The sequence below is a fragment of the Ranitomeya imitator genome, chromosome 1 (assembly GCF_032444005.1).
Source record: "Ranitomeya imitator isolate aRanImi1 chromosome 1, aRanImi1.pri, whole genome shotgun sequence".
In the NCBI taxonomy this organism is placed as follows: Eukaryota; Metazoa; Chordata; class Amphibia; order Anura; family Dendrobatidae; genus Ranitomeya; species Ranitomeya imitator.
In genome coordinates, this window is record NC_091282.1 from 332,933,778 (window position 1) to 332,957,960 (window position 24,183).

The 24,183-nt window shown below is 47.9% G+C and overlaps 1 protein-coding gene across 2 annotated transcripts in view; it reads left to right on the top strand.

Annotated features, from left to right (window-relative positions):
• LOC138671222 (sodium-dependent serotonin transporter-like) overlaps positions 1-24,183 on the top strand; it is a 316,922-nt gene that overhangs the window by 97,476 nt on the left and 195,263 nt on the right. For both annotated transcript variants that reach the window (XM_069759212.1, XM_069759204.1), the window contains one exon: positions 9,024-9,158. In XM_069759212.1, coding sequence (XP_069615313.1) covers positions 9,024-9,158 — 135 coding nt within the window. The remainder of the gene's footprint in view (positions 1-9,023; positions 9,159-24,183) is intronic.

The following is a 24,183-nucleotide window of genomic DNA, read 5'->3' on the forward strand; positions in this document are numbered from 1 at the left end:
TGTGTTAGGGACAGGAATAGGGACAGTCAGTGGCAGTGGTAGGTCAGCATTAGTAAGGGTTATGGCAGTGTAGTTGCGGGTTAGTGTTAAGGGGCACTGTAGAGTAGGAGATTAGATTGTGTTGAGAACTGGTTTCAGTCAGAGTAGTGACAGTTGAGAAAGGGGGCAGAGCCAGTGTAGTGGCAGGGAGAGTGCCTTTCTGAGGTAATTTTCGGGTAGTGGGAGGAGCTAGAGCAGAGTGAGAGGAATTGTTCTAGAAGGAGTGGTAGTAGTTGTGTGGGGAGTTACACTTGAAAGAGACAAAAGAAGCACTGAGGGAAGCAGGTCTGGAGATGTTAGATCTTAAAGCATGTGAAAAGCGAGGCAGTCTGGAAGGGTCGGTGGCTTGTCTGTGGGTTACCTCCTGTGACGTCCGGGACTTACGGTCCGAACAGGAATTGCAGAGGCAACCTGATTTTTCGCCCAGGATGGGGAAAGTGGACGGGGAGCACCTAGTATCAGAAAGCTGGAATTCCCAGGGGACTGCGGGTCTGGAAGCCACGGTGCTAGAAGATAAGCTGAAGGAAAAGACCAGGGAAAGTGCAGGAGGAGAAGTTCTTATGTCTTTTGAAGATTGTTAAGTCTGTTATGAAGATGCACGAATTGAGTAAAGTTTTTTTGAAAATAAATCGGGACTTTGATAACACTTGTATGTGTCTGCGACTGCGATAGATTGGAGCCCTGTATGCTCTGAAGGATTCTGACTCACAGGTGGGTGAACTACTTGACACACACAGCACACCACAAAATGGACATCATATTTGTGTAGCGGAGCATCGGGGTGTGATGAGGAAGCAGCAGCAATCCCTCGGTACGGCTACCACCCTGGCCCCCATTATGGCAACCACCCTGACCCCCGTTACAAAGACAAGCTCTCTTTAAGATATGGATTACTGGAACCATGTCCTGTGGTCTGACGAGACCAAGATAAACTTATTTGGCTCAGATGGTGTCAAGTGTGTGTGGCGACAACCAGGTGAGAAGTACAAAGACAAATGTTTCTTGCCTGCAGTCAAGCATGACAGTGGGAATGTCATGGTTTGGGGCTGCATGAGTACTGTCTGCTGTGAAGAAACCACTAGAGCAATAGGCGGAGGAGGGGCATGACTTTGGGAAGGGTGGATCTTTAACTTCTGCAGTTTTGTGTGTATAGTGGTGTAGATTTTAAGCAAGAGTGATGTTGCTTTAAGACTGAAGGATATGTTTGTGCCTGGTGTGTCAATGTGAGGAGGGTGGGGCTTATATAGGTGAGGTAATTCTGTCTCTTTCTGCGAGGAGGGTGAGGGCTGGTCTCTCTCTGTGAGGGGATAGGGTTTTATAGAGTAGGTAAATTTGTCTTTCTGCCTCTTTATTTCACCAGATGAAATGGAGAAGACATCACCCACCCTCCCGCCTTGTTATAATCACGGTCCTTAAAATGTTTTAATTATTACTTGTATAATGATGAATGCTTTACAGTATTATTTGTTTTGAATTTGCTATTGTAACACCCCATGTTCCTGGTTGTTAGAGTGGCATTGATTTCCTCACAGGGAGAGTGATGTCATGCTTGGAAGTGAGGAAGGATTCCTTATATAAGGTATTCACAAACATGCAACATGTTCTTACTCCAGGCCAGAAGAGGGAGCTCTGATGCAGCTTGTGGTTAGCTCCCCTATATATATTCTGGCTGGAGGGGAAGTTAATGAGTAGTCTGTCACAGAGGAGAGAGGGGCCGTGCAGCCACGTGAGGTGCTGCAGCTACAGGAAAGGAGAGAGAAAAGGACAGAACAAGCTGTAGAGAGCGTAAAGGAAGAAAGAAGCAAATGAGAGTGAAGAGCTGGAGAGAAGCTGCGACTGGGCTTCCTCCACACTGAGCCCAGATATTGGTAGCCGGAAGACCGAGGCTGTGGGGATAACTCTATGCCCCACGGCAGAAACTGGCGGACAGCAGATTGCAAGTTACCTGTCCACCATTAACATCCGAGGACACAGTAGCAGATAGAGCCCGGGTCGTGATAGAGATTCTGTAAAAAGGCTTGAGCTACTTGTCATACGAGTAGTGTCCTACCTATTGGGGGACAGAGAGAAAAAGTGAGGAACTTGTGCGAGGTCTAGGGCAGCAAGGGACTACAACGCAGCGCTAGAGGGAAGGCTTCCAACCCCACCTGGTAAAGGGGATTCCAGATTCGCTTCTATCCCGGCCGGACCTTACCTGTACCTGTGATCCGGTACCCTGGACTGTGGCTGCCTGAATTCATCAGTAAACCAGGTAAAAAGGCTACAACTTGTTTCCTCTGTTTCTTTCTACACCATCTAACATCTGTCCCTACTACACCAGGAGCCCTGGTGACCCACCTTCACCTGTGGGAAGCCATACCATCCCTGCTGCCATAACATCACCCCAGAGGACCCCGTTAAGTAGCGTCGGTCTCCCCTGACCGATTACCACAGGTGGTGTCATGAACTTTTATTATTCAACAAACACCTTTTAAGACCTTTCCTTTAATGCCCAGGGCCACGGACCGGGTTGCCACCGGTACCAAGTACCTCACGGCCCTGGCGGGCATTCCACTATTGTATATCTTTTACCAGGTATAATTTTATCATGACTATAAAGAGTTAACATTGGCATTAACCTTCTAAGCCCAAGGGAAGGGCAATCCTTCAGCCAAGGTTCCCTAGAGGTTTCCTCCACAGGGAGTTTTTCCTCTCCTGTGCGCTGTAGGATGACTCTTTGTGAGTCAGAGGTTTGCCAGGTTTAGTTCCCTTAATGCTTTTGCAGGTACTTTTAGTTTATAAGTTTACAAAGGTGATTTGTAAAAAAGTGTCAAATGTGACTTGGAATTTATAACCCGTCAGAGCTTTGTGGTTTAGGAGTCAGGTGGAAGTTGCGGACAAGTTAAGGTGGACATATTTTAACTAATAGAGGAGGCAAAAACCTCATGGTGGTGAACAGGCTCGGCTTTGGTGACCAGCCTCAAGGACGTTGTAATGGTAACGTCAGTCGGGGGCAGGCACAGGGTTCAGCACAGGAGTGAGAATAATAGGGTCAATGGTGCCCTGAAAGTTTACTGGCTATGCTTGAATGGCAAGCCAGTGTGTGCCGCCCCTTTCTGGCTGTCTGTCCAGGTGCTATATGACATACAGCTGGGGATATCACAGTACTTGTGAATCCAAATGTACTAGCACTTCACCTGACTCCTACTGTGGTTGTTTTAATCCTGTGATTTAAATAAAGCTGTGGTCATTTTGACAACCAAAATAATGTGTCTTGTGTATTTATTCTAGTGCCTAGGTTTACTGTAGTTATGGTTGTTTTAAGGTGGAGTGGGATCTGTCCCATATCCAAAGGTCATGAGCTACAGTTCATTGAGGAAACCATGAATGCCAACATATACTGTGACACACTGAAGCAGAGCATGAGCCCCTCCTTTTGGAAACTGGGCCACAGGGCAGTATTCCAAATCCAATATAATAACGACCCCAAACACACCTCCAAGATGACCACTGTCTTGCTAAAGACAGTAAGGGTAAAGGTGCTGGATTGGCCAAGCATGTCTCCAGACCTAAACCCTGTTGAGCATCTGTGGAACATCCTTAAACGGAAGGTGGAGGAGCGCACAGTCTCACACATCCACCAGCTCCATGATGTCGCCATGAAGTAATGGAAGAGAATTCCATTGGCAACATGTGAAGCTCTAGTGAACCCCATGCCCAAGAGAGTTAAGGCAGTGCTTAAAAATAATGGTGGCTACTAGTGATGAACGAGTATACTTGTTGCTCGGGTTTTCCCGAGCCCACTTGGGTTGTCTCCAAGTATTTGTAAGTGCTCGGAGATTTAGCTTTTGTTGACGCAGCTGCATGATTTACAGCTGCTAGCCAGCCTGAGTACATGTGGGGGTTGCCTGGCTGCAGCCTGTCTAGCAGCTGTAAATCATTCAGCTGCGGTGATGAAAACTAAATCTCCGTACACATCCAAATACTCAGAGACCACCTGAGCAACGAGTATACTCACTCATCACTAGTGGCTACACAAAATATTTATTTTTTGGCCACAATTTGGCCATTTTCAGTTAGGGGTGTACAGTGGTTTAGACATTAATGGCTGTATGTTGAGTTATTTAGACTGCACACCAAATTTACACTGTTATACAAGCTGTACACTGACTACTTTATATTTTATCAAAGTGTCATATCTTCAATGTTGTCGCATAAAAAGATATAATAAAATATTTATAAAAATTTTTGGGGTGTACTCACTTTTGTGATATATATAAATATATATATATATATATATATATATATATATATATATATATATATATATATATATATATATATATACTGTATATATTGTGACAAATTCTCTGGTAATGTAATAAAGGGGAGATATGTGTCAATGCGCTTAATGGCATCAGTGATATGAAACCAGAGTATTTTCCTCCAGCACGCTATGTGTTCTGAGGGTTAAGTTAAAGTTGCATAATTGGCTGCTTTCATATGGACCTTCATAGAATGGGAGGGAGGAGATCCACTTTATCTCCACCTGCAGAGCTGCCAGGACCTGTGTGATGTCATGATCATGTGGTCAGTCACATGATGGAAAGAGTCACATGGTCTGGGGTTTAACTAAATGGGTTCTACACAGGCAGTCTTTGTTGAGCTAGACTGGAGGGAGGTTATCCAGTGGATTGGTGTCCTAAAGAGAGTCTGAACCTGTATTGCTCCAGAGTGGGGTGCCACCCACATACGTATGGACTGCGTTGCAGTGTTTTGCTTTTGTTTTGTTGTTTTCTGTTTTAGCCAGAAAAGCTGCATTTATTTTCCCTTCTTGTTGGGTTATGCCTTACAAGCTGTGCCATTAATAAGGAGAGACTCCCATCTGCTGGCCAGGAGAAATCAAGCAGAACCAAATTGTGCTGGAAGATTTATGGAGTGCCCGCCAGGGCCGTGGGGATACACGTTACTGGGCCAGTTCTTCTTAAAGGGATGTGTCACGGCAGCAGTGACCCGGATTGTGTCCCTGGGCATCCAATAAAAGAGTTATGATGAAAAGGGGAATACCACCCCTTTTTCTGATGAAAGGCTATCACCACCCCTTCTTCTAAGTGGAAGGTGACCATTACTTCCTGCCGCAATGGGCTTTTGCTCTTATGGGCTTGGGCCTTAGCCTGTAGTTTCCTCTTCTGCCAGAACCTCCTTTCTGCATCATATTTTTTGCCCACTGCCTACGATATTCCTCCCACGTGAAGGCTGGGATTTCCCCCTGGAGCTTGATCATATCAGCCCCCTGGGGTCCCCCTTTAATTACCACCGGCTCAGCGTGCACCTCCTGAGGGCCACTCGTTGGTGTCAGTGCGGCTGGAATCTTGTCTAAAATGTCTGCGTCCGGTTCCAGGATGCACTTCTGGATGCCCAGACAGGCCTAGGGGCTGTAGGGGTGGGAAGTGGGCCTACTAAAGTGCCGTTGGTCACCGGGGCAGGGTCGGTCTCAGTACCTGCTCCTGGTGTCTCACCGGTGCCGGTCTCTTACTCCGCTGTGGTTGATGTTGTTGGTGGCAAGGCCATCCGTCTACCGGTCAGCTTCTCCACTGTCGCCGCCAGCTGTGTCTGCAGGAGCTGGCAGGTCAGCTCCTTCACCTCCGCATCCAGGAGATCCGGATCCACCGCAGGCGACTGGCACAGGTCTTCCGAGTCTCGGCTGGGGTAATCCTCCAGATCCACCCCACGCACCAGCGCTTGCTCACCTTCCTCCGCCATCTTGCCGTCTGGGTCTTTTCTTGCACCCAGGTCAGGTTCCCGCTCTCTTCTCTTTCTCTTTCTATTCCTGCCATACCAGATCAGGAGGCGGATCTCTCTTGCTGACGGACATCTCCTCATCACATAGTAGTGCTGGGTGGGCAGGCATGGTCTTTGCACCTCACAGCTGAATCCTGCCCACAATGACATGCCTTTCTCTTCCTGCGCGCCTCGTGGCGCTGCAATGATGGAAAGTTTTGCACAGTTCAATAAAGTCTATGGCGCTCAGGACTCAGTTTGCTGGGTCGGTCCATCCTGTTCATGATGCCAAAATAGAGCGCCCCCAGGGCTGTGGGGATACTCGGTACCGGGCCAGTTCTTCTTAAAAAGATGTGTCATGGCAGCAGTGACCCAGTCCATGGCGCTGGGCATCCCATAAAAGAATTATGATGAAAAGGGGAATAAAGTTTATGGGAAAAGGGAAATTGTTCGTGACGCCACCTGTGGCATTCGGCAAATAGGAGATGTTAGCCAACGCTGACTGAAGAGACCGCTGAGGCTGATGGTGATGCAGCAGTGTTATTACAGCTCTCCACAGGTAGAGCTACACCCCAAGGCAGTGATGGTATTAAAGGTGATGATGGTGGTTGTAGTGCAGGACAGGTGACACAGTAATAATTCAGAGGACACAGCAGGGTGCAGTTTAACACGTTTACTCGCAGCTCTTAAGGCCCCTTCACATTAAGCGACGCTGCAGCGATACCGACAACGATCCGGATCGCTGCAGCGTCGCTGTTTGGTCGCTGGAGAGCTGTTACACAGACCGCTCTCCAGCGACCAACGATGCCGGTAACCAGGGTAAATATCGGGTAACTAAGCGCAGGGCCGCGCTTAGTAACCCGATGTTTACCCTGGTTACCATGCTAAAAGTGAAAAAAAACAAACGCTACATACTTACCTACCGCTGTCTGTCCTCCAGCGCTGCGCTCTGCTTCTCTGCTCTCCTCCTGTACTGTCTGGGAGCCGGAAAGCAGAGCGGTGACGTCACCGCTCTGCTTTCCGGCTCACAGCCAGTACAGGAGGAGTGCAGAGCACAGCGCTGGAGGACAGACGGCTGTAGGTAAGTATCTAGTGTTTGTTTTTTTTTACTTTTAGCATGGTAACCAGGGTAAACATCGGGTTACTAAGCGCGGCCCTGCGCTTAGTTACCCGATGTTTACCCTGGTTACCAGTGAAGACATCGCTGGATCGGTGTCACACACGCCGATCCAGCGATGTCTCCAGGGAGATCCAGCGACGAAATAAAGTTCTGGACTTTATTCAGCGACCAACGATCTCCCAGCAGGGGCCTGATCGTTGGTCGCTGTCACACAGAACGATTTCATTAACGATATCGTTGCTACGTCACAAATAGCAACGATATCGTTAACAATATCGTTATGTGTGAAGGTACCTTTAGTTGTAGTCCCCAGCCGGGGTGCAGTGTCTTCCGGGTCTGTGGTCCAGCCAGCTCTCAAGTAAATTGAGTGCACCTTATAGAACCCCCTTTCTATGTTCCTTTCCTGGCCGTCTCGCTGTGCTGGCTCTCACCCTTCTGCCCTGCGCCTTCTCACACAGTGTCCCAATCCAGCAGCCTCAGATCTTGTCGGGTGACACTCTCTGTTGGTCCTCTGGATCCTATGTGGCTGCCTTTTTAGCGAATGTGTTGGATGTGGCTGCAGCACATGCAGATACTGCAGCCTCGGGCTTGCTAGCTGAGTCTTGTATTCTTCCACTAGTCTTTGAGGCCGGTTCCCCGCTGTGACCTGGTCGATGGCCAGTGTGGATGCGGGCCCCATGGGTGGATTGCTCACAAACCATGCCCCTAGGACCCCTTCTTTCCTTATGGAGCTTCTCTCTCTTTAGCCTTTTCTCTCTCTCTAGCTCCCTCTGACAGGGAGCCTCTTTCTGCACATCTTACTCCATTCAGCTCCTCTCATAATCTGCTTAACTTTCCTCTTAATTAGCTCCTCCCTTAACTACTCACTCCACCCACGCCCTCTACCTAGTAACCCTCTCCAAACTGGGATGAGGCCATCCTCCCTTAGGGTACACCCAGATGCCCTGACTGGAGTGTTGTCGTGTTGGATGCAGGTGTGGAGTCCCGGTTAGTGCCCCCTCCTTTCCCGAGAGTGGATCCCACACCTCTGGATGAGGTGCAGTACTTCTGTGGCAACCAGATCTCATGGGTGCCACATTTTCATGCGAAGCAACTTCAGGTGCTGGACCTGATCAGGTGACCCACAGGAAGGACTTCCTGTATATAAAAGCCCTGCACACCAGGCACATTTGGTGCTAGAAAGGAGAGGAGAGCAGCCAGGCTCCAGGGATGTCGCTAAGGCCAGCTTAAAAGGCCTCAGCGGAAATCCTACAACAGCAAGTTGTGAGCCATCACCTGACAAGGCCAGGATTCCGCACAGGAGGACTCCGAGTTCTGCCTGTGTTAGTCGGGATCAGGATCCATGCCCCATGGCAGAAAAGCTCAAGAGAATGGAGGTCGCCCATCAGGAGCTGAGGCCTGGTCCACTCCTAAGAGACTTCCGTTGACTGTCAAGCTGACAAGATCTGTAAGGAGACTGCAACAGGTGGGACGCGCCTGCGACTGCGGAAGGACAGTGCGTTTGAGCAGGGCCGTCACTTTCAGCTATCCTCTACAGTACCTAAGTCGGCTAGGAATAGGGTCTCAGGTTGGGAGGGTGCCAGTTGTTGCGTAAGAGGCTCAATGGGCTTTGAAAGGCTACGTCAGGGAGAGACTTGCGGTCTAGCGGAAAAACTCAGTGACCCCTATCAGGGCCACAATTGCAGTGAGAAAACTTATATGGTGGCTCCCACGACTGGGGGCACCATTGCTGTGAACAGAACATTGACGTTAGAGAAAGACTTCCTTTGCTTTTCCAGGTTTATTGTGATCTTTGTTTAAATGTTAATCTGCCGAGCTACAAACACTGATTGTCGAGAGTTGCTGTAAATCACTGTATATAAATAGAGTTACAATAATCCCAGACTGTTTCCGCCTCGTGCCACCATGCGTTGCATCCAGACACCTGTATTACAGTTGCACAAAGTTGACCTATATCGAGAAAGTTCACAAATTTAAGTATTTTGTGCTGTGATATCCCAATGATCTGTAATATCAGTGTTTTCTAGTATCTGTTTTTTCCAGCTATAAAAAGACAAGCTACCGTATGTATTTAATTATCTGTATGTATTATCTATTGTTTTAGGAGCATTCCTGATTCCATATACCATTATGGCTCTATTTGGCGGCATCCCTCTCTTTTTCATGGAGTTGGCTTTAGGGCAGTTTCACAGAACAGGTGCTATCCCCATTTGGAAACGCATCTGCCCTATATTTAAAGGTAACATTTTTCTAGTTTGTATACTTTTGTCTCTAGAATACTTTCTAATGTAATGCTGCATTTTGAAATAATTTTCAGGCTACCAGCAGGAGGTCTGTAGGCTAGAGGGAGACATTTTGAAGATTAAAAATATATATTTCAGATTGGAAAATGCCAATAAATAGATTGCATTTTACAAAGAAAAATGGACCAATAAAATAATTTAGTGTGAAAATTTACATTATTCTTTAGCCGAAGTAGATGAAATTATTTTGAGGAGCTTCCCATCAACCATGATACATACAAAACATGTACACAATGTATTGCCTTGTATACTGTGCTATTTCTGATGGATGCACATTTCATATCATAGTAGTGATATCTTATTTGTGAAATAAGAAAAAACTATGATGAACTAATTTTGGACCTTGATTTATCTAGGCCTTTGTAATTTGTCAAAATACTGTATGAGCTCACTATAAGATCCTCCTATTCACCTACTGTATATACTATTCATTTTTTGGGTAAAATACAGTTAGGTCCATATATATTTGGACAAAGACAACATTTTTCTAATTTTGGTTATAGACATTACCACAATGAATTTTAAACAAAACAATTCAGATGCAGTTGAAGTTCAGACTTTCAGCTTTCATTTGAGGGTATCCATATTAAAATTGGATGAAGGGTTTATGAGTTTCAGCTCCTTAACATGTGCCACCCTGTTTTTAATGGGACCAAAAGTAATTGGACAATTGACTCTAAGGCTATTTCATGGACAGGTGTGGGCAATCTCTTCGTTATGTCATTCTCAATTAAAGATAAAAGGCCTGGAGTTGATTTGAGGTGTGGTGCTTGCATTTGGAAGGTGTTGCTGTGAAGTAAACTTGCGGTCAAAGGAGCTCTCCATGTAGGTGAAACAAGCCATCCTTAAGCTACGAAAACAGAAAAAACCCATCCGAGAAATTGCTACAATATTAGGAGTGGCAAAATCTACAGTTTGGTACAACCTGAGAAAGAAAGAAAGCACTGGTGAACTTATCAATGCAAAAAGACCTGGGCGCCCACGGAAGACAACAGTGGTGGATGATCGCAGAATAATCTCCATGGTGAAGAGAAACCCCTTCACAACAGCCAACCAAGTGAACAACACTCTCCAGGAGGTAGGCGTATCAATATCTAAATCTACCATAAAGAGAAGACTGCATGAAAGTAAATACATAGGGTTCACTGCACGGTGCAAGCCACTCATAAGCATCAAGAATAAAAAGGCTAGACTGGACTTTGCTAAAAAACTGTAAAAAAAGCCAGCACAGTTCTGGAAGAACATTCTTTGGACAGATGAAACCAAGATCAACCTCTACCAGAATGATGGAAAGAGAAAAGTGTGGCAAAGGCGTGGTACAGCTCATAATCCAAAGCATACCACATCATCTGTAAAACACAGCGGAGGCAGTGTGATGGCTTGGGCATGCATGGCCGCCAGTGGCACTGGGTCACTAGTGATTATTGATGATGTGACACAGGACAGAAGCAGCCAAATTAATTCAGAGGTATTCAGAGCCATACTGTGTGCTCAGATCCAGCCAAATGCAGCCAAACTGATTGTCCATCTGTAGTATGAAATGATGACCAATGACCCAAAACAAAGCCAAAGCAACCCAGGAGTTTATTAAAACAAAAAAGTGGAATATTCTTGGATGGCCAAGTCAGTCACCTGATCCCAACCAAATTGAGCATGCATTTAACTTTTTAAAGACTAAACTTCAGACAGAAAGGCCCACAAACAAACAGCAACTGAAAACCACCAGTGAAGGTGTCACGATATGGTATGAAATATCATATAAGTAGTTTCTCTTGTTAGCAGGCTGCGGGCTAAAAAGCCCCCTTCCTTTTCACTCAGCCAAGAGCTGCCTTGCAGCAGTGGAAAGTGACCAGCAAGAACTGGATTCTAAGTCTCTAGAACACATGGAAGTTCTTTGTTTTGTTTTTGTAAGATATTACGCAAACCGTTTACGTTAAGAACACGGAAATATATATTCTTAATTTCCCTCGGTGGATCTACCCATCCCTCGAAACACGGGCTTCTAACTCCATCTGGTAAAGAAGTTGGCATTTCTCTGTAAATATGTATCCCAGATAGGACATATTTGATCTCATTAGAATGCCCACGTTAATCCGAGATGAATGCTGGGTTTGTTATGACTATGACATGTTTTGTAGCGGAGTAATAGAAATTAGATATAGGTTAGGGTAAAATTAGTTAACTGAAGAGGTAGGAGGGACGAGGGGATCCAACCCCTTGCTGGGATGTTACAGGCTTAGCTATAACTGTCTGCCCAGATCCCCAGCATTGGCTTCTTCTTGTTTTTTTTCCTGGAGAGCCCTGAGCACGTCCAATGAGCTGGGACGTATGGAAACTTCACTAGCCTAGTTGCCTGCAATGCTTTGAACACATGTAAGTGTTATTCTCATGTAATCCTTGTTTTTTTTTATAATTACCTTGTCCATATTTGCAATTGTCTCATTTGTAACATCATTTGTAAAATATTTTGATAAAACACTGCCTGAAATTTTTGATGGGGTATATTATTTAATACTAGTTCGTTCTCCTGTTCTAAACCGTACCCTAAGTCTCCTGAAGGGAATTACACTACTGTTGTTTTTGGGTTAGCTTCGGACCCGTTTAATCGAAGCTGGTGGCAGCGACCATGTGCAGACTTTTGGGTGATGCTGTAGCGACTGCGGCGTTGATAATTATTGTTCCTGCCTGAGTGGGAGTAGTTTATCGCGTTGCTGCAGCGTGCCCAATAGCCAGTACATAGCAGGCAGCCTTTCTGGTGACTAATTACCCCAGGTGCAGTACCACATCTGACCTGAGAGTAAGGGGGGCGCCAGAGAGCTGCAAGTTTTAAGTGGAACTGTAAGCGGGATATACATAAATCCCTGCAGTTCGTGGTATATTGCAGAGCAGTGGGATACCTAGAATAAGCCCCTGCTGTAAACTAAGAGGTCAATAGCCTTGGGTGTGTTTTTTCATCACATTGTGAAGTGGAGGGATAACTAAGATAAGCCCCCCTGCACATGTGATGTGTTGGCCCAAAGTCACCCCGATCCGTGACGTAGGGGTGACGGTCACAGTGTGAATCGTGACAAATTGGTGGCAGCGGTCAGGGTTTCCTGACAAGTTGGTGGCAGCGGTGGGATTCCTGACAAATTGGTGGCAAGGCGGTGGGATATTAGAGCATTAGTGATTTGGTTTGAGCAATCATTGCTCTCACTAAAAACTTGCAGAAAGTTCTTGCGAAGACTCTGCGCAAATAAGTTTGGAGAACGAACTCAGTGTTTTTAGTTGTGAGACAATTGTGTACTGGTAATTATCCCCTCCCTTTCTCTTCGTTTTTCTATCCTATCTTTTATTTGGCAACCATGGCTGCGAAAGGAGAAGCCTAGTACGCCCAGCAGAAGAAGGACGCTCTTGCTGGGATATGCACGTACCATGGCCTGAACTCCCAGGGCAAGACCAAGGTTCAAATGGTCGCTGAACTGGTGCAATTTGAAGAGCAGACCAAGCCAGGTCACAGAGCCCAGAGGCCGCAGAAGCCAGCACCAGCGAACATGGTGCTGCAGCAGAGGTCCAACCACTGAATGCCGGCCCGATTAGCAACCAGGGCGAATTGGACCCCCACCTGCAGGCGGCCTTGGGAGAACTCCCCACTGATGACCACGATGGATGCCTACAGCTGATTCAGCAATACCGGCAGGAGGCCCGAGCCGAGCGGCAAGCGGAGTGGGAGTACCAGCTGCGGATGGCCCAACTGCAAATGCAGGGGTCATCCCAGTCCAGCCGTGAGCTCAGCAGCACTCAGACACCAAAGCCCCGGCCTGAGCACTTTCCTGTGATGGAAAAGGATGGGGACTTGGACACGTTTCTGCGGGCCTTTGAGAAAGCCTACAGACAGTACCGGCTGCCTACAGACCAATGGGCCCGACACCTGACACCAGGGCTGAGAGGCAAAGCTCTGGAGGCGTTTGCTGCCCTCCCTCAAGAACAAGATGGAGACTATGAGGCCATCAAGCAGGCCCTGATAGCCAAGTACCAGCTTACACCCGAGGTGTACCGTAGAAAGTTCCGGACCCTCCAACGTGGCCCACACGACAGTTACAGTGATGTGGTGCATGGACTGGGAACCCACTTTGACCAGTGGACCCAAGGACTGTCAGTGACCACCTTTGCACAGCTGCAAGACCTGATGATCAAAGACCAGTTCTTTCATCTTTGCCCAGCTGAAGTGCGACAGTTCGTGATGGACAGAGAACCCAAAGACGTGGCGAAAGCAGCGCAGATTGCCTATGAGGCCAACCGTAGATCGGAAGTGCGGAAGCCAGTCACCACCAGCTGGAGAGGGGGTAAGCCTGCAACCAACGCCAGTACCCCTGCCAGCCAGCACACCAAAGGTCCTGCCCCCGTGGCGAACAACACCAGACCTACCACCGACCCTCGCCTGTGTTTCCACTGCAATCGGCCTGGTTATATCAGTACCTACTGTCCAGCCAAGCCGAAGAGCCCCCAAGCCAATGCCCCAGGGCCTAATGCAGCAGTTCTTTTGGTGGGTGGTGTGGTTGGGAGGGTGTGTGACAACGTACAGCACGTCACGGTGGGAGGCCATGTTGCTACAGGCCTCAAGGACACCGGGGCTGAACGAACCCTCATCCGACCCGAACTGGCGGCCCCTGAAGAAATCATTCCAGGGAAAACCCTAACTGTCACGGGGATTGGGGGCATCAGCTGTCCCTTACCGATGGCCCGGGTTTATCTTGATGTGGTTGGTAGAGTGACTGACTACATTAACTTCTGCACTGATATGTTGGTGTCGGCTAAAAAGATTAGGTGTTTTGCAAACAACAAGCCATGGATAACAAAGGAATTGAAGCATTTGCTCAACAGGAAAAAAAAGGCATTTAAACTGGGTGACAAAGAGGAAATTAAAATGATACAGCATGAATTGAAGCATAAAATAAAGGAGGCCCAGGAAGCCTTCACAATTAAACTTGAAAAGAAACTGTCCCACAATAATACCAGGGAGGTTTGGTCAGGAATGAAATTACTGACTGGGTTTAAGGTGAGGCCTGAAAATGATCGAGGAACATTGGACAAGGCTAATGAGATGAACGAGTATTTCAACAGGTTTAGTAGTACATGTGCACTGCCAACTGATAGTGGATGGGAACTGGGTGCAAATTCTGCAACATCGATATTGGAGGATGAGCAGACTAAATTTAGAGTATCCGAAAATGATGTGAGGAGGCAGTTTAAGTCACTTAACATTGGTAAAGCTGCAGGACCTGATGGTCTCAGCTCACGTGTCCTTAAAGTTTGTGCAGACCAGCTGTGTACTGTCTTTACACGCCTATTTAATGGAAGTATACAAACACAGAGGGTACCAGTGTTATGGAAAACTTTCTGTCTGGTGCCGGTACCCAAGACTTCTTCTCCTGCAACCCTAAATGACTATCGTCCTGTAGCCTTAACATCTCACGCTATGAAGGCCTTGGAAAGATTAGTGCTTGCTCACTTAAGACCAAGGGTCAATGCTTTTATCGATCCCCTTCAGTTTGCTTACCGACATAGATTGGGGGTGGATGATGCTATTCTTTCTCTGTTAGATAGGGTACATTCATTTCTGGAGATTGACGGAGCCATGGTGCGAGCGATGTTCTTCGATTTCTCGAGTGCATTTAACTCCCTGCAGCCACTTTTACTACACAAAAAGATGACTGATATGAACGTTGAGGAGGGGATGAGATATTGGATAACTGACTACCTATCAGATCGGCCACAGTTTGTACAGATGGGAGCAGTGGTGTCAAGAAGATTATTGAGCAGTGTAGGTGCCCCCCAGGGAACGGTGCTTGCACCCTTTCTATTCACACTGTATACTTCAGACTTTCAGTATAAATCTGAACTTTGCCACCTTCAAAAATTTTCAGATGACTCCATGGTTGTGGGATGCATTAGGGGAGATCAGGGGGATGAGGAATATAGAAGGGTGGTGTCAAATTTCGTGGATTGGTGCAATGGTAACTATCTACAACTAAATGTTAAGAGAACCAAGGAGTTGGTGGCCAACTATAGCAGGATTAAGTTGGAATGCTTACCGATCACTATTGCTGGTCAGGAGGTTGAGCAGGTGGAGAGTTACAAATATTTGGGGGTCCATTTGGATAGCAAACTGGACTGGAGATGCCACTCAGAGTTTGTCTACAAGAAGGGGATGAGCAGATTGTATTTCCTAAGGAAACTGAGGTCTTTTAATGTGTGCAGCAAAATGTTAGAAATGTTCTACCAGTCTGTGGTGGCAAGTGCCATCTTTTTTGCAATCACATGCTGGGGTAGTAGTGTGCGGGCCTCTGATGCTAATAAGCTGAATAAGATTATTAAGAAGGCAAGTACTGCTGTGGGCTGCAATCTGGACTCTTTTGGGGAGGTAGTGGAGAAAAGAACTCTGAGAAAGTGTATGGCAATTATGAACAATAATGCACATCCACTATATGAGCTATTCATGAGACAGAAGAGCACCTTCAGTAACCGGCTAATACTTCTGAGGTATAAGAAGGAAAAATATAGGAAATCGTTTGTGCCAACTGCCATGGGAATGTACAACAATAACATTAGGGTTAATCCACCAAGGTGAATGTCTACTTATTTCTCTACATTTCAGTTCACTCGGTGTGTACGTCCTATTCTAATGTATAATGTATAATGTTCTTCTGTCAACTCCACTGTCATGTCAACTATGTAATTCTTTTATGATTTTTATGATTTGATTTAAGTTGTGCTGCTGTGATACCATAATTTCCCACGGGATCAATAAAGTGTATCGTATCGTATCGTATCTTGATTGGGGTGCCGGGAGTGGGGTGAAGGAAGTGGGGCTGTCTGATAATTTGCCCACTGATGTTTTGTTGGGGACTGATTTGGGGAGGATGGTTGCATACTACGTCCCTGACACCCCTCCCCAATCTACTAATGAGGGTAAAGTTAACCATGATGATGATGATGATGATGACGGGAAATCGCATGTGTTACCTGACCATGCTTTTTCTTGTAATGATGCATCTAATCATTTTTTTCCTAGGATTGATGGTGAAAATGTTGTACCTGTGCCAACTGAACCTGATAATGATTTTTCTATGAAGGTTAATGTGTCCATAGGTACAGGCGTGCCCAGCCACATCCCTCTGCGGAGTGAGACGGCTGAGGAACCCCTAACAGGGGCAAGTGTCTGTGCTACAGGAAATGGGGAGATGCATGGGAACTGTGAGGAAGGTGATGCCATGAAAGTGACCGGTGCCACCGAGGAAGGTAACTGGCCCATAAGTAGCACTGCCCCTGGAGTGTTGGGGGTGGATGGGGAGGTAGAGCCCATAGCAGCGCCGGCTGATGGGTCTGAAGAAACCCCCGGGGAGACAGCCTACGTAGCTGCTGTCACCTGCAGTCAGAGTGCCCGGAACGCAGATACCTGTCTGCATTCTAGACCCTCCTCTGTCATCACTGTGACTGAACCAGAGGTGGACCCAGGGCAGGTCCAAGAGGGTTCCCGTGGGGAAGGGATCCTGACATTGCTTCTGGCTTCCCCTAGCCAGGAGTTTCAGGCCGCTCTGCACACAGATGCGAGCCTAGAGAGTTTGAGACAACTTGCCGGGATGCTCGTCTCCGAGACTGATAAGGAGAAGGTGTTCTGGGAACGAGGAAGGTTGTACCGGGAAACAGTACCCGGAGAATCACAAAAGGAGTGGTTGAGGGAAAGACAGCTGGTCGTCCCGCAGCAATTCCGAGGTGAGTTGTTACGGATTGCCCATGAGATCCCGCTAGCTGGACACTTGGGGATCAGCAAAACTAAGGCCCGGCTGTCTCAACACTTCTATTGGCCTAAGATGGGGACAGATGTGTCAAACTACTGCCGCTCCTGTGTCACTTGTCAAAGAGTGGGGAAGGCGGGGCCTGCTCTTAAGGCTCCCCTGATCCCGTTGCCAGTGATAGAGGAGCCTTTCCAGAGGATCGCAGTGGACATTGTGGGCCCACTGGCCGTCCCCAGCAGCTCTGGAAAGCAATATATTCTTACTGTGGTAGACTACGCTACCCGGTACCCAGAGGCAGTAGCTCTGTCGTCAACTAGGGCAGATAAGGTGGCGGATGCCCTGTTGGCTATCTTTGCACGGGTAGGATTTCCCAGAGAAATGCTTACTGATCAAGGGACCCAATTTATGTCTCGCCTAATGGAGGCTCTCTGTAAGAGAATGCAGGTGAAGCACCTGGTATCGAGTGCGTATCACCCACAGACCAATGGCTTATGTGAATGCTTCAATGGTACCCTCAAACAGATGCTACGCATGCTGGTTGAGACCCAAGGGCATGACTGGGAGCGGTACCTCCCACACCTGTTATTCGCTTACCGAGAAGTTCCGCAGGCCTCGACGGGGTTCTCCCCCTTCGAGCTCCTGTACGGCAGGTGAGTCCGGGGACCCCTTGGGTTGGTAAGAGAATCCTGGGAAGAGGAGTCGAACCCTTCTGAAGTGTCCATAGTGGAGTATGTCATGCGCTTCCGTGACAAGATGCAGACCTTGACGCAGTTGGTGCATGACAACATGACGCAGGCTCAGGCTGACCAGAAGCACTGGTACAACCAGAACGCCCGGGAGAGGACCTACCACATGGGTCAAAAGGGGTGGGTGCTGGTCCCCGTACCAACGGATAAGCTTCAGGCAGCCTGGGAGGGCCCGTACGTCGTCCACCAACAGCTCAACCCGGTCACTTACAATGTCACGCTTGACCACGCTCGGGGTAGGTGAAAGGCCTTTCACGTCAACATGATGAAGGCTCATCACGAACGTGAACCTTTCGTCCTACCAGTCTGCAGCGTGCCCGAAGACGGGGAGGAAGACACCCTCCTGGACATGCTGGCCCAAGCCAAGGCCAATGGGTCCATCGAGGATGTGGAGGTAAGCGCCTCGTTAACTGAACCCCAGCGGTTGCAGTTGCAAACCACACTGGAACCCTTCCGGGTCGTGTTCTCCAACCGACCTGGGAAGACTCAGTTAGCAGTCCACGAGGTGGACACCGGGAATCACACCCCACTACGGCAAACACCCTATTGAATCTCTGACCAGGTGCAGCAGCTTATGCGCCAAGAGATCGATGAGATGTTACAGCTGGGGGTGATTCGACGGTCAAAGAGCGCGTGGGCCTCACCTGTAGTTCTCATGCCAAAGAAAGACCAGACCACCCGGTTCTGAGTGGACTACAGGGGGCTCAACGCCATCACAGCCTCTGACGCGCACCCAATGCAGCGCATCGAGGAGCTGCTGGATAAGTTAGCTGGCGCAGATTATCTAACAATAATGGATCTGAGTAGAGGATACTGGCAGATTCCCCTGAGCCCCGAGGCGCAGGAGAAGTCCGCCTTTATCACGCCCTTCGGACTGTACGAGTCCACGGTCATGCCCTTCGGCATGAAGAATGCCCCTGCCACTTTCCAGCGGATGGTCAACCTCCTGCTTCAGGGACTGGAGAAGTACGCCATGGTGTACTTGGATGACATTGCCATCTTCAGTTCCTCCTGGGAGGAACACCTGCAGCATCTCGAGGAGGTGCTAAGGTGAATTCGCCAAGCAGGACTGACTAACAAGCCGGGAAAGTGCCAGATGGGCATGAGGGAGGTTCACTACCTGGGGCACCGGGTAGGTGGGAACACCCTGAAGCCAGAGCCGGAGAAAGTGGGCGCGATCGTGAACTGGCCCACTCCCGTGACCAAGAAACAGGTGATGTCCTTCTTAGGCACTGCAGGGTACTATAGGCGCTTCGTACAGCACTATAGTAGCCTGGCAAAACCTTTGACGGACCTCACCAGGAAGAAGCTACCCCACATTGTCAACTGGACAGTTGGCTGTGAGGGGGCCTTCCAGGCGTTGAAAACCGCACTGTGCAATGCCCCTGTGTTGAAAGCAGTCGACAGCAGTTGACCGTTCTTGGTGCAGACCGATGCCAGCGAGTTTGGCCTTGGTGCTGTGCTCAGCTTGGTTGACTCAGAGGACCAAGAGCACCCCATGTTATACCTGAGCCGGAAACTTTTGCCGAGGGAAGTGGCCTACTCCACCATCGAGAAGGAGTGCCTGGCCATAGTCTGGGCCCTGCAGCGCTTGCAGCCCTACTTGTACGGTCGCCCCTTCACTGTGGTGACCAACCACGACCCTCTGCGCTGGCTAAACGCCATGGGTGGAACCAACGGCAGGTTGCTACGCTGGAGCCTTGCCCTTCAGCAGTTTGACTTCACCATTGAACACAAAACGGGCAAAGAGCATGGGAATGCAGATGGACTGTCCCGCCAGGGTGAAGACCCTGAGGTGCGCATGGAGGCATACCGTCGGGTTCAACCTCCCTAGCGCACACCAAAAGGGGGAGGTGTCACGATATGGTATGAAATATCATATAAGTAGTTTCTCTTGTTAGCAGGCTGCGGGCTAAAAAGCCCCCTTCCCTTTCACTCAGCCAAGAGCTGCCTTGCCAATGTACATGGGGGAAGAGCGTTTTATTGCCTAAAATTATTTACGACCGGCATTCCTGCAGTGGAAAGTGACCAGCAAGAACTGGATTCTAAGTCTCTAGAACACATGGAAGTTCTTTGTTTTGTTTTTGTAAGATATTACGCAAACCGTTTACGTTAAGAACACAAAAATATATATTCTTAATCTCCCTCGGTGGATCTACCCATCCCTCAAAAAACGGGCTTCTAACTCCATCTGGTAAAGAAGTAGGGATTTCTCTGTAAATATGTATCCCAGATAGGACATATTTGATCTCATTAGAATGCCCACGTTAATCCGAGATGAATGCTGGGTTTGTTATGACTATGACATGTTTTGTAGCCGAGTTATAGAAATTAGATATAGGTTAGGGTAAAATTAGTTAACTGAAGAGGTAGGAGGGACGAGGTGATCCAACCCCTTGCTGGGATGTTACAGGCTTAGCTATAAATGTCTGCCCAGATCCCCAGCATTAGCTTCTTCTTGTCTTTTTTCCTGGAGAGCCCTGAGCACGTCCAATGAGCTGGGATGTATGGAAACTTCACTAGCCTGGTTGCCTTAATGCTTTGAACACATGTAAGTGTTATTCTCATGTAATCCTTGTTTTTTTTATAATTACCTTGTCCATATTTGCAATTGTCTCATTTGTAACATCATTTGTAAAATATTTTGATAAAACACTGCCTGAAACTTTTGATGGGGTATATTATTTAATACTAGTTCATTCTCCTGTTCTAAACTGTACCCTAAGTCTCCTGAAGGGAATTACACTACTGTTGTTTTTGGGTTAGCTTCGGACCCGTTTAATCGAAGCTGGTGGCAGCGACCGTGTGCAGACTTTTGGGTGATGCTGTAGCGACTGCGGCGTTGATAATTATTGTTCCTGCCTGAGTGGGAGTAGTTTATCGCGTCGCTGCAGCGTGCCCAATAGCCAGTACATAGCAGGCAGCCTTTCTGGCGACTAAATACCTCAGGTGCAGTACCACATCTGACCAGAGAGTAAGGGGGGCGCCAGAGAGCTGCAAGTTTTAAGTGGAACTGTAAGCGGGATATACATAAATCCCTGCAGTTTGTGGTATATTGCAGAGCAGTGGGATATCTAGAATAAGCCCCTGCTGTAAACTAAGAGGTCAATAGCCTTGGATGTGTTTTTTCATCACATTGTGAAGTGGAGGGATAACTAAGATAAGCCCCCCTGCACATGTGATAGCCGTCTGTTGGCCCAAAGTCACCCCGATCCGTGACGTTGGGGTGACAGTCACGGTGTGAATCGTGACAAATTGGTGGCAGCGGTGAGATTCCTGACAGAAGGCCTGGCAGAGCATCAAAAAGGAGGAACACACAGCGTCTGGTGATGTCCATGAGTTCAAGACTTCAGGCAGTCATTGCCAACAAAGGGTTTTCAGCCAAGTACTAAAAAAGAACATTTTATTTAAAATTATTGAATCTGTCCAATTACTTTTGGTCCCTTTAAAAACAGGGTGGCACATGTTAAGGAGCTGAAACTCCTAAACCCTTTGTTAGGTGTCGAGTTCCTGCTTCTGCACAAGGGGAATCTCGAGCCATCTCCGCTGCGGTCTCCCATTCTTATCCAGCCGCAGTGGAGTCTGCTCAGCAGAGACGTCGGTCCCAGCGTCTTGCTCAGTCTCACTCTGTACAAAGAGTTACTGCTGCTTTTCCTGCTTCTGCCATTGAAGTCAGTGTTGGGCAGCGGCGAGCAGATGCTTTTGGGGCTAAGTCCTGCTTTTCTCTTTCTGAGCATGCCCAGGGCAAGATCTCCCATTGGAGATCGAGGGTCACATGCTCAGGTACTGCAGCACATCCCATTGGTCCTCCAGGAAGGTCCTGAAAGGGCAAAACTTTGGTAGCAGCTTCCCATTGGTCCTTTATTGGAAGGTCCTGAACGTGCTGCAACTATATAAGCTGCGCATGACCGCACGGCCATGCGCTAGTGTACATTTGTAAATGTGTGTGTGTTGTGAGTGAAAGTCGCTCTTTAAATAACCCTCCCTATTGGATGACTGTTCGCGGAAGGTGTATGTTTGCTATCTAGCGCCCGACTTAGCCATCAGCACGTAAACACACAATACAGCGTCTTATTGCTGTGACCGCCAGTGCGGCGCCTTGTGCTTTCACAGCGCTTTCCTGACCCAAGCCTGGGTGGTTAGTGGCGTTCGCCAGTGCGGCACTGCATGCACTCTCGTGCTTCTATTGCTGTCACTCTGACACCTCAGTAGCGCTGTCGAGCGCATGAGGTCTATGTACTCAAATCCTGTGTCTTGGGATTGAGTTCTGAGACTCGTTGCTTGCGCTCTTGGTGCGGTACCACGGCCCTGTGACGTAACAGGGTTCGCTTCCTTCACACAGGGTGAGGTTAGCCCATGTGTGTATTCACTTTGTACCGCCATATAGTCCGTCATTACTTGGCAGCAGGTTCCATCTCTGCACGGTGGACCCCGGGCTGCGAACGCACCATACTCTATCTGTCTTATTATTTGGTGTGTTCCGCTAGCCCTAACACCCTTCATCCAATTTTAATGTGGATACCCTCAAATGAATGCTGAAAGTCTGAACTTCAACTGCATCTGAATTGTTTTGTTTTAAATTCATTGTGGTAATATCTATAACCAAAATTAGAAAAATGTTGTCTCTGTCCAAATATATATGGACCTAACTTTATATAATTAACCCATCTTCATTAATTACCCTAAAATAATTTATAGATCTTCATGTTTTGGAGAGTTGTGATTTTCCTTTATTAGAAAACAATAATGTACATGAAATTATTCAGTTCTCATTGTAACCTTACTGGGTGTCATGTCTGGTTGTTTCTAAGTCCTACTCCATAAAATATTGGTCCCATTCATCAAGACCTTCTCGCCAGTCATGATGAGGGGTCGAGTCAGGTGCTCCTGATCCATTAAGTGGCATAAGCCTTTTAATTTATCAGGAGAATCTGATGAGTGGCATGCACCTCCATTTACCTTGCCACAAATGCTACTGTAGTCAGAGACTGGAGTAAGATGTCTGGCTGAAGGTATCCACAGCTCATGATGAAGTAGACGAGCTTTGGAGACACAGTTTCGCTGCGTCCCATTCCTCCCCAGCTCTGCCCATTTTCACAGAGCTTGAAGAAACTGGCGTCTAGCTATATTTTTGTGCAACTCCGGGTATTGCAATAATTATGCGACTTTTCAAAGCTGTTTACCCCAGAACTCTGCCAAAATTGCTTCGATGAATGTACTAATGAGGGCTAACAAATCTAAATCAGCTTTATGCAGGTTATAATAAAGTAATCCTAAGAACCAGACCTGTGGCACCCCAGGAGTCCAGTTGCCACAGTGGCATTGCATCCCTCACCGGGGAGTGATGACATGCCTGGAAGCAAGGAGGGTTTCCCTGACTAGATAACGCTTACATCCAACACTTTTCCTGACTCCAGACCAGAAGGGGGAGCTGTAAACCCAGTTTCAGGGGAGCTTCTCTATTAGTTCTGGCCTGGAAGAGGGGTCAGTCAGTCAGGAGATTTGGATGTTTCACCCCCAGCAGTTCACCCCAGGTACATTTACTTCACCTGTGGGAAGTTATACCATCCAGCTGCCATACCATCACCCCAGAGGACCCCTTTAAGCAGCGTCGGTCCCTACTGACCGAATACCACAGGTGGCGTCATGAACACAAACTTTATTCACCAAACCCTTAAAAGACTTTTCCCTTTTATTTGAGTGCCCAGGGCCACGGACCCGGTTGCAGCCACTGTGACGTCGCATTCAAGTACCGGACCCAGTACCGAGTACCCCACTGCCCTGGCGGGCGACTCAACTTGGCATCACGAACAAGATGTGCCCAGAGGCGAACTGCTGGGGGCGAAACATCCTATAACCATCAGTCAGTGTCTGGAACAGAGGAAAGAGGAGAGAAGTGAAAGAGAATCTGGGGAGTGGAGCTGTGACCAAGCTCTAGAAGCCGGATGCCGGAGTCCGTGGTTGACGGGTACAATAGTCCCAGCTAAATCCAAAGGGCAGTGGATTGCAGGCCTCCTGGCCCAGCAGACACCCTAAGGCACCGCAGCAGACCAGAGCCCGGAGCCGCCATAAAGGAGCGACACCTGCAATTGGCTCAAGCTGAGGAGACTGAAACAAGCATAGCCTTAGGCAGCAAGGACCTCAGAGGACAGCGCAGTAAGAAGGCCTCAAAACCCATAAGGCTTAGGCTGGTTTCACATTTGCGTTTAAAAACGCAGCATTTTAAACGCAAACGCATGTGGTGAAAAACGCATGTAAATGCGGTAAAACGCCGCATTTTTTAGACGCATGCGTTTTTGCATGTTTTATTACAAACGCGGCGTTTTGAAGCATTTACATGCGTTTTTTCATGCGTTTGCGCATGATGAGAAGTGTGTGACAGCTGCCAATCATCAAAATCAACAAGAAAACCCACTATAAACAGAAATAGCTAGGGT